Source organism: Otolemur garnettii, unplaced genomic scaffold (assembly GCF_000181295.1).
Source record: "Otolemur garnettii isolate 467f Iridium unplaced genomic scaffold, OtoGar3 scaffold00011, whole genome shotgun sequence".
Lineage (NCBI taxonomy): Eukaryota > Metazoa > Chordata > Mammalia > Primates > Galagidae > Otolemur > Otolemur garnettii.
This window is the reverse complement of record NW_003852406.1, coordinates 4582138-4593291: the sequence shown is the minus strand read 5'-3', so window position 1 is coordinate 4593291 and position 11154 is coordinate 4582138. Positions and strand designations below refer to the sequence as shown.

At 41.5% G+C, this 11154-nt stretch overlaps 1 protein-coding gene across 2 annotated transcripts in view; it reads right to left on the bottom strand.

Moving 5' to 3' along the window:
• Nucleotides 1-6618: 6618 nt before the first annotated feature.
• Nucleotides 6619-11154, bottom strand: part of TMOD2 (tropomodulin 2) — a 58747-nt gene continuing 54211 nt past the window's right edge. Inside the window, exons 9-10 of one of the 2 annotated variants that reach the window (XM_003784360.1) lie at nucleotides 10669-10813; nucleotides 6619-7830 (exon numbers count right to left, since the gene is read on the bottom strand). In XM_003784360.1, the coding sequence (XP_003784408.1) occupies nucleotides 7796-7830; nucleotides 10669-10813 (180 nt within the window). In that variant the 3' untranslated portion in view covers nucleotides 6619-7795. The remainder of the gene's footprint in view (nucleotides 7831-10668; nucleotides 10814-11154) is intronic. The other variant, XM_012801864.1, reaches the window with a different exon arrangement.

Below are 11154 nucleotides of genomic sequence, written 5' to 3'. Positions count from 1 at the left end.
GGCCGGGGCTGGGTTTGAACCCACCACCCTCGGTATATGGGGCCAGCGCCTTGCCCACTGAGCTACAGGCACTGTCCGAAACTATGTGGATTTTTCTATAACTATGTGCATTTAACCAAGTAAATGTTACCAATAAAACCTTAAACAGTTTACAAAAGTATTATTTCCTTTGTTCTGTCCAAAACAATACAGGTACACATAAGGTCACACATTACAGGCATCTGAATTGGTAAAACATTACAGATTAGTGGCATGCAAGTATTTTACATTTTTTAACGCAGTGAACAATGCTGCTTATTCATTTTCCTTCAACAGACAAAACAGAATGAAGATAAAGCAAACTTAGCCCTTGTCTGAGCCCAGATTAAGGTAATTAAAACATAATTATTTCATGTGTATAATAGATTTTGTTTTTTAAAAACCAAAGTGGCAAAGATAAGAATTTTAGGTCAGGATAACTTCTTTCTTAACTAAAAGATTGTCACTGGCAACATTTGGTACTAAAATAAAATTTAGTTTTATTTCTATCCACCTCATTTCACCATATGGCCAATTCCTGTGTACCCACATTTAGATCATCCACAGCAAGTTTCCAGTCCTGGGCCAGCTTCTCTCATCTGCACAGTGCACTTTCAATTGGCTTCTCTCTGTTACCCAGTCAACACGTGCTCAGAAACAAGCAGATGGAAATCTTAACGAAAAGCCTATGAAAAGGACGCTACCTGCTGTGCTCCGTCTGATTCAGAGGAGAAAAATATTGTACATTTTAAAACAGCCTCTCAGAAAAGGCTACTCACCCACAACTATGCTGAAGACAGTAAAAACTGCTGAAGAAGAACAAACAACCGTCTGCGGAATATTCAGATCTCTTTCTCTGAACAGAGCCTTCTGAAGGGAAAGGGAGCTACAGGGGAGGTGTCACTTATCATGTTCGGAGGCAATGGAAATGACTTAGAATCACAGGGTCATAAAGTTTGGGAGCTGGAAGGGACGTCAGGGAGCATCTAAGCCACCGCTTCACGAAATGAAGACAAGATAGATGAGGAGTGTTGCCCAAAGTCATGGGTAGCTGGCATCCAAATCAGTATTGTTTCCCCAAAATATTACACAGTGGCAAATACAACTCTCACGGAGCTAGAGGATAACAATTATTAAGCACCTACTATGTACAAAGCACCTTACTAGGTGGTATTGAAAATGCAGAGATTTATGAAACCTGGTGTTTATGGAAGTCCTGTGGGCCGTGCTTCAGTACCTTTCACAGCACAGATAAAACTGACCAGGGCTGAGTTTGCTGGTGATAACAAGGCAGCTGCTGCCCTGGAGACCTGATCTCACAACAGGTGGTACTTTCTCCCCTTCACCATCAGACTTAGCACCTGTTACACAGCTGCTAGGCATGAAAATTCTTGGAACCATAAGGACAATTTTCTTTGCTAGGCCTTCAATTATGCCTGAAGTCTTAGCCTCCCCCACTCCCAGCAGTGACAGGAGGGCAGTGGTGCCTCACTCTCCCTTCCATTCTTTAGTTACTGTTTGCTTCCTCTGTGTGTCCAGCCTTAGGCCTTCTGCAAGGTTCTAACCATTTCCCAAGGCACCAACACAGTGACCTAAGAAAATACCCCACCACGTACATCACTGGTATCTTTATTATAGCACCCACTGCCCCCATCAACCACCTCTTCCACCTCTATGTGGATAGTGAAAAATTCTAGTCCTCTACGTCATACCCATGTCTCAATTCTCCACACCCCAGAAGATGTAGAAGATGTAATTGTTGGTCAGAATAAAACAGATTCAAGAGGCAGTGAAAACAGCCAATTGTCAATAAAAATGATCTCCCACTTTCGATAGCACTTTCCGGTGCTGATTATCCGATTATATTCTCACCACAACTCTGTGAGGTAGTTAGTAAAGATATTCCCCTTTTATAGCTGCAGAACCTTAGGCTTAAGAGACCAAGTGGCTCACCCAAAGTTACCCTGCTAAGAAAGTATGGAGCCAAGTGTCCAAGTTTCTTGACTCCAAATCCAGGGCTCTTCCCCCTATATAGTCTATAATTGGTAGGCAATAGAATGAATTGCCCATGATCATATACCTGCTAAGTGTTGGTAATGGGATTAGGATTCAGTCTCCAAATCTGTAGGTATGGTACCATTTCACCATACCTGCTGGCTGAGCCAGTGTGCTCAGAATAACTACCATGGAAGATACCAGAGAAAAGTCTAGTTACTTACTCTTTTCTATTTATACTAAGTCTTCAGCTTGTCCTTCATCCTCCCCCGAGTCAACAATGTGGTACATGTGCTATTCTATTCATGGAGAGTACCCAGACTCAGGTTACAAACTTGCAACTCCTTCTCCATCTAGTGATTATTCAGTCATTGCTGTTACAGGCTAGTGGGAAGGAGGGAAGTGGACCAGAGCTCCGTTCTGCTACTACACAAATTTAAGCCTTTAATTTCCATCCTCCTTCCACACCTCAGTCAGGCCCTCCACTTGACTAAACTCCTGAATCACAAAGTAAAAATCTGATCTAGAATTGGAGAGCAAGAAAAGCAGTGAATATACGTCCTTGAGTTCCCAGGCACTTCTCTCTGGCCAGTGTTTCAGGAGGCCTGGTTGTGTGATTTTCATGCAGGAGGCTCAGCTCCATGCTTCTGAGCACTCCCTCGTCTTCCCTTTGTTGGGGGGTGGTGGTGGTGGTGTCTCAATCCTTTACCTTTGAGGATGGGGGGAGTAGAAGGGATATTGGAAATGAGGAGCAATAAAGGAAGGTAAAGGGAAATTGCTAGTGGAAGGCGGAGCTAGGACATTTCCTCTTAGCTCTCTGCTCATTAAAATGAAAACAGCTATCATGGCATGGTTAGTGGAAGAAGGGAAGGAAGCTTTGGGATCGTGACTTAAAACCTGAGTCCAGAAACAGTCCTACCTAGTATAGGTAACATACCACAGAACCCAGGGTTCTCAACTTCCCACTTCCTGCCCATTTTTGCTGTTACTATACATATCTGAACTAAAGATCAGATCTTCTTTGCAAAAAGGCACTCGAATCTCCTCTCCAAACCCAGAAACACATACACAATGATATTTGTCTGGAATTCTTTTTTTTTTTTTGTGGACAGGGCTGGGTTTGAACCCACTATCTCCAGCATACGGAGCTGACATCCTACTCCTTTGAGCCAGAGGCGCCATCCCTTGTCTGGAATTCTTAAACTTCCTTCACAGTGGCCAAGGAGAGGGCAAACGTACATATCCTATCCATGAAAAAGGAAGTATCTACAAATGCCTTATAAATTCCAAAGGGCTTTCTTAGATTTAAAGCATGCTGATGCTTAACACTGGTTTTAAGTGTTTGCAGTTTGAGTATCTGAAATGTTCCCTTGGCAGTTATTCAGAGGACACTGGTTTTTCTACAGCTGGTGCCCTGCCTGTCAGGGGTCATGTTGCCATCAGAAGAGAAGCAGCTGTTCTTCTGGGATGGCGTGCCAGTCTTCCCTTAGGGAAATTGGTTAGAGGAGTACAGGCACTGGGATGCTATTTGAGTGTTTAAATAGAGATGGGCTTTTACTGTTAGATGAGCTGTGTGCACCTCCAGGTTAGTGATTCCCTATCTAACCAGGGCCCGCAGCAACTCAGACGAGGGCAAGGCAGGCAGGGCTGGGAGAGAACGCCTCCCTTCAGTCAATCGTCCAGATGTTCACAAAGACCTCACTAAGGTATTTAGTGATCTTTACGCACAAAATATGTATATACAATATGCCCTACCAAGATGGAAGGAAGGGACTTAATCACGTTGATGAGGATAAAATATTATACACTTTGGGCAGATGTACAGATTTGGTGCTGGAACAATTAAATGATCTCTAGGCTTCTAATATAAATTTCCTCAGAATCATCCTCCACACAGCTATGAAATGTGATGGTTGGTCACATAAACTGCAAACTCCAGGGAGTAATTTCATATTTAACCTGGGTCTGCAGCAACTCTAAAAAGGGCAAGGGAAGTGGGGCTGGGGAGAGAGCATCTCCCTTCAATCAGTTGTCCAGATGTAGCCAAATACCTAGTTCGATATCTGACACCACACACACACACACACACACACACTCTCACACACTTATTTACATTATACCCTTCAAAGGTGAAAGTAAGGATTTCATCACACTGATGAGGATGAAAGAGCTTCCGTTACCCATACTTTAGGCAGATGAGGGAGAGATGGAGTGCTGGACTAATCATATGATTTCTAGACTTCTAAAATTCACCTCCTAAAAGTCCTGTTCCACATATGCTGTGAGAGGTGTTGGTGATATGAGTTTGCAAGTCCAGGGGAGTGACCGTACAGTTCCTGTGGACCTGACCAACTTTACAAGGGGAAGGAGAGTGAGAAAGTGGCCCTGCAGGGAGGTCATCTCCCTTCAATCAAGTGTCCAGATATTGCCAAACATCTCACTACAATATCTGGCATTACATACATATAAAAATATTTTATATACATTATGCCCCATCACAATGGATAATTAAGGGGTTAATTGTGCTCATGACCATGAAGGAGTTGCCACTTAAACACTTTGGCAGATGTGGTGATGAAGCCCTGGGCTAATGCAATAATTGCTAGGCTCCCCAAAGGGTATGTTTATCTTCCAATACTTATCTTCAATATGTGAATACTCACAGAAATGTCATCTTTCAAACTACCTTAAAAACACAGATAATAATAAAAATTGATTAGTAATAAATACTTGATTTCATAGATTATCACACGTGATTCGACTATTTCACAAGCTAAAAACAGAGCTATCTTTTCAATAATGTCCCATTATCTTTCTTTAATACTGTTAACAATTGCTTATACCGAAGAAACAGCTATTATTGAATTCTGATTTTTCTTCTTACTTTCTGCCACGGTGGACTACTTTAACCCCCAGTCTACAGAACTTGGAGACACACAGGGAACACTCTGTAAGAGTTCTTGGGTGTCAAGGCAAGAAAAAAAGTGTTACATAGAGGCAGGTCAAGGACTCAGCATTTAAATAAGTTTGTAACAAATCCAAAGGGGAGAGAAATGTTCTTTCCTTTGGCAACATGATAACCAAAACATATGTGTACCAAAAAAGGGATTTTATTAATATAGTTTCACTCAGTGGTGTGCTGATGAATGTTCATCAGCCAGCAATCTAGAGGGAGAAAAAAGCCCCAATTTCTGAAACATTGCTTATTTCTGTGGTGTAAGTGCTCCCACTATGGCCAATTTCAAACTACTAACAAGAAATTAGTGAACCTGGAGCTGGAAAGAGATGAGACATAGCATACTATTAGGTACTGTTTCCACCATACAGACACAAGGGATATAAATAATCTCAAAAGCATTAAAGATGGTAAAATATTGGCTGGGCATGGTAGCTCATGCCTTTAATTCCAGCCCTCTAGGAGGCCACACTGGGAGGATCACTTGAGCTCAGGAGTTCAAGACCAGCCTGAGCAAAAGCAAGACCCTGTCTCTTCTAAAAATAGAAAAATTAGCCACATGTGGTAGGCGCCTGTAGTCCCAGTTACTCAGGAGGCTGAAGCACTCTAGCCCAGGCAATAAAGTGAGACTCTGTCTCAAAAATATAAGAGATAGTAAAATGTACTATATCGTATTTTTTAATATAGCATTTATTACTTTTGTCCTTAATATTATTAATTCAATTATAAGCACATACCATCTAAAACATTTTTTTAAGACATAGTGTCTTCCTGTGTTGCCCAGGCTGGTCTTTAACTCCTGGGCTCAAGTGATTCTACTGCCTCAGCCTCCTGAATAACTGGGATTACAGGTGCACGTCACCATACCCAGTTGCATTTTAATTTTTAATAATGGTTGTGTTGAGCAAACAGTTTGCAAAAATTCTTAAAAATCTAATAATTGGCAGGCTTATACAAGTCAGACCCAACACCTCAGACATAAATGGGTGAGAGGAAAGGAAAAATCAGAAAAGTAGCAAATAATATTTACTATGCTTTTTAGATAGATAGGGAGATGTAGTAAAAAACTTAAGGTTAGCGTTCCAGCAGTGTCAGAAGGTTCTGTTTATTGTGCCCTCAAAAGTATAAAAAAATTCCCAAGAAAATGAGATGTTTCAAAGGACTTTAGAGACACTTATAATACAGATATATGTCCGGTGTACATTTTGGGGAGCCTAGCAATCATCAAATTAGCCTAGGGCTTCCTCTTCACATCTGCCCAAAGTATTTAAGTGGTAACTACTTCATGATCATGGGCAAAATTAATCCCTAATTATCCATTGTGATGGGGCATAATTTTATAAGGGCTATCCTAAACAGATTCCATATGCTTTATAAGCAAGATAGAATAATATATTAATTATTCTCTCATTAATTTGTTTTATTGCAACCAAGCAACTCGGGAATACTCAGTAACTAAAATTCTGGATCAGGCCCACCTTCTGCCTGGGTCAGCAATCTCTTTAGCTCCAGTAGTCACCAACATAAGGGATGCCATCATAATAAGGCTCAGATACAGAGAAAAGATGAAAGAGAACATATTGGAAGGAAGAGGAGAGAAGGAAGGAAGAGGGGGAGAGGTCCCTTAGGCAGAGTCAGAGTGCCACCAGGAGCCAAAGGCTATAGTTAACTGTTTCCTTAGTTTAGCAATGAAGTGTTACAGTGTTACATTGAAAGATTAGTGCATACTACAAGGCAATCATCTCAGCTGTACCTTCACAGGCTTTGTCTTGGAGATGAAACACATCTGGATAAGTAATAATTCAAATTGTTTCCTGATGTTTGCAAATATCTGGATGGATCATGCCACACAGACAAAAATCTATATAATTAAACTGAATGTCCATATTTCATCCTGTGATCTTGAATAAAAGCAATGAATGCTTTTAAAATATGCCAAACTAACACGCTAATTTGTATCAGATAACCTTGCTGACATGCAATTGTTATTGTTGTATTAGGAATGTACTCTTATTAAAAATTTAAAAATATCCTATCACATCTGAAAAACTTTAAAACTGTTTTGTAAGTACTTATTCATTAGAATCGTGTTGGATCGACACACTCAATGCTGAATACTCACTAAAGGTAGGTGTGCTAATTCATTTTGTTACCTGCAAGTCTGGATTGAAGCTACATTTTGTGGGTTAATAAATATTCTATGTTTATTTGCTAATGCTGTGTTAAAGTGTCAGAACACTGTCGTGCTTTATAAAGATTATGCCACTGATCTTTAATTAGGGGAGTATGTGCATTTAGTGATTTTTTTTTTCTGGAATTAAGAGAGAATTTGTGCTAAGTTGGTCACATTTTCTTATCCAGTGAAAGATTGGCAATATAAAGTGGTCAGCAGAACACTTCTGATATATTTAGCCTAACTCAAAGCTATGCATGTAAACAGAGATAGGCCTCTATCATAATCACAGTTACAAACACATATTATATACTAAATACCTTTCAGTAATTAAAAAAAATGTTTATGTAAGAAAGCCCAATATGAAAGTGGTTAAAATCATTTCCAACTGTTGTCACTCTCTAAGATCTTCATCAGTCCATAGGTCAAGTTGCCAGAGGTGCCCACGAGCAAAGAAAACAATTATATATATTAAAAATTCCAAGATAAATAAGTAGTGCTAAAAAAGAATAACAATTAAATTATTAGTTGTGTGGCGAACGGAAATGAACAACCTTTGATAACATGGTCCCCACGGGGAAGGAGGAAAGTTTTTGTTTGCTTGTTTTTAAATGGCTGCAACATGGTGAGATGTCACCTCTTCTTGGAGAAGTTTACCTTCGGTCTCCTTCAACTCTCTTCTTACGAACTAGGTAGGAAAGAAAGGAAGGTTTAAAAAGATAAATTGAAGGAATATTCCTTAAATTCAAAATAAATAACAGTAATCACACAAAATAGCAATCATAAACACTTGAAGACATGGTGAGCTCAAATTTCCTTCCTTTTCTTTTTGAGACAGTCTTAGTATATCACCCAGTAGAGTGCCATGGCATCACAGCTCACAGCAACCCCAAACTCTTGGGCTTAAGTGATTCCCTTGCCTCAGCCTCCCAAGTAGCTGGGACTTTAGGCACCTACTACAACTCCCAGCTGTTTTTTGTTGCAATTGTCATTGTTCTTTAGCTGGCCCAGGCCAGGTTCGAACCTGCCAGCCTTGGTGTATATGGCTGGTGCTGTAACCACTGTGGTACAGGTGCCAAGCAGTGAGCTCGAATTTCAATACTCAATTTACTAGGATGATAAATGGAAATGATAATATAATCCAGTGTCTGAGGGAGTTTACAATCTCAATAAAGATACGTCTGATATTTGGGTGCTTGCCTGTTCCATGAAACAACACACTCCTCAGTATTTCATGGTCATTTAACCACAGCTCATCATCTTCACAGCTTCTGTGCAACTCAGTCCCCAGCTGGTTTTAACTAACTCCTTAAGTCAACTGAATCATAATCTATGTTTCTGATTATGGGCTGAAAACCAGGAGGAAAATAGATCCTCAAAATTTCTTCTATTTTTTCAATTTTTTGTTTTCAAAGTTTATAAATTTATTTATTATTATTTTTGAGACCGAGTCTCGCTCTGTTGTCCAGGCTAGAGTGCCAATGGCATCATCACAGCTCACAGTAACTTCAAACTCTTGGGCTCAAGCAATCTTCCTGCCTCATGACAGGTGCCTACCACAATACCCAGCTAATTTTTCTATTTTTAGTAGAGACAGAGTCTCACTCTTGCTCAGACTGGTCCTGGACTCCTGAGCTCAGCCTCCCAGAGCATTAGGATTATAGCCATGAGCCACCACACCTGGCCCAGAAGCTCAAACTTTCCAAACTTCTTCTAAACAAAAACTCTGAAGTGTCAATGTTCACAGAAGTGTGTTTCAAACAACAAACAAACTCAGAGATTAAGTTTCCCTTAAACTGGTACTTACGGCTCGGCGCCTATAGCTCAACCGGCTAAGGCGCCAGCCACATACACCCAAGGTGGTGGGTTCGAATCCCCAGCCCGGACCCGCCAAACAACAATGATGGCTGCAACCAAAAAATAGCCGGGTGTTGTGGCGGGCGCCTGTGGTCCCAGCTACTTGGGAGGCGGAGGCAAGAGACTCGCTTGAGCCCAGAAGTTGGAGGTTGCTGTGAGCTGTAATGCCATGGCACTCTACCCAGGGGAAAGCTTGAGGCTCTGTCTCAAAAAAAAAAAAACAAAAAAAAAACTGGTACTTAGGATCAAAGAAATTACCCAGACTCCTTCTTTCCTGGTTTCTGCAACCCTCTTCACTTCCTAACTGCAGGCTCTTTAGGTCACTGGGAAGAGAGCTACTTAAAGCTCCCTAGACTTGGCGAAAAGGTGCCCTGGCTGTGGTCTTGGCCTAAAGCTCCACTTTAAAAAGCCCAGCCTGCTCCTGTGGGAAATTAGACAAAAGCTGTTGCCCATAGTTGCTACTTCTTGGGTTTAGGATTGCCTCTCCATTTCCTTCGAACCTCTAGTTTCTCCTGTTTTTCTTTGGTCTCTATGTTGTTCAGACACAGGCCCGGTGTGCTTTCTCTAGGCGCCTTCTGTCAGCTGCTTCTGGTTTGTCCTATTTGCTGGTTTGCCTCTTGGCCTCACCCTGTGCACCCCACAGGTAAGTGATGCATATGCCATGCCACTTTCTTGATGCCACACACTGCACCTCAGGGTCTTGGCTAAGCACGTCTGGGCAGGGAACTGGACATTCACCCTTACTTGCCCCTTCTGGTTCTAACCCTTAGTTTCCACCTTGTTCACTATCTGAATCCTCTTTCTGGCCAGCACCGTACTTAGTGGAACACCTTGCTCAATTCCCCTGTCCAAGTCTCGCATTCTGTCCCTGAACCTCAAACTGGAGCTGAAACCTGCTTTTGGCTAACTGCTGGCCAGATGGCCTGTCAGCTCCTCGACGTCCTTTGGCTGTGCTGCTCCAAGTGTCTGCAGTTTCCCCAGAACAAGCTTTCCCAGTCTGTTCCATCCTTCTGTGCTGTGATTGACTAGGTTGTGCCTCACCTCATCCTAATGGAAGAAACACCAGGGATCCTCCGCAAAACACAAAACACGGCAACAGGAAAATGAAACTTCTCAGTTTAACTGCCACAATGTAGCTCTCCTAGTCTATTTCATAGGTAAGGTACCCAAGTATCAGACATACCCATATCTAAATCTAAGTACCAAAGCAGTCAGAAGTCAAACATAAGTAAACTCAGAATTTCTAGGACTGTTTTCTGGTGCAGATAACAGAGAGTGATTACATACAAGAAATAAGTAAAGGAAAAGCAAAGGCACAAAAGAAATCAAGCAAAAAGGTCAAAGGCGATCTTGGAAAACGAATAGTTCTTTTTGCGAAAATGTTATGGTAAAAGAAATCAAGCAAAAAGGTCAAAGGCCATCTTGGACAAAGAACAGTTCTTTTTGTGAATATGTTACGTTATGGAAAATTTTATGAAAATGTTATGGTATGTCAAAACACTGTGAGAACCATGAGTGCAACCATCAGCATATGACAACGTGCCTTTCATGAAGGACTAAGTGACACCAAAGGCCAATGGAATAGAAAAGCTGTATCAGGGAGATGTTGCATCTGAAACGGAGAAGAGAAAGCTCGTCTTGTAAATAGCACAGATTACGGCTTCATTACCCAGGTCATTATTCTTTGTGATGGCAGCTGCCACCCTTGTTCGTGGTCCTTGCTTGGTAAACTGATATCCAAACTTGAGGATTCTTGAATTCTCCTCCAGCATCTGGGCAATTTCCATCTCTACAGCTGTTCCCAACTGCTGCCTCTGGTTGCCGGTGCCGACACACACACACAGGATGACCAAAAAGGAAAAGGAATGGTTACTTGCACAGGAAAGCCAAGACCCAAAAGTTTCTAATTAGAAGGGTCAGTGTCACTTCAGGTATTTCCTCCCATATAGTCATTTGAGTCCTGTTCCTTGTCTAGAAGCAAAATCCAACAGTCAGCTGAATCTGCTGGTTTACTGCACTGGACAAACTAAGCAAGTCATCGGAAAGGATGATGCCAGAGATAAAACGATACAAAACTAATATTTGGTGTTTCCAATTCACCCTGTATCTGTGGTTTTAAAAAAAGGACAGGGTGGCTCGGCGCCTATAGCTCAAC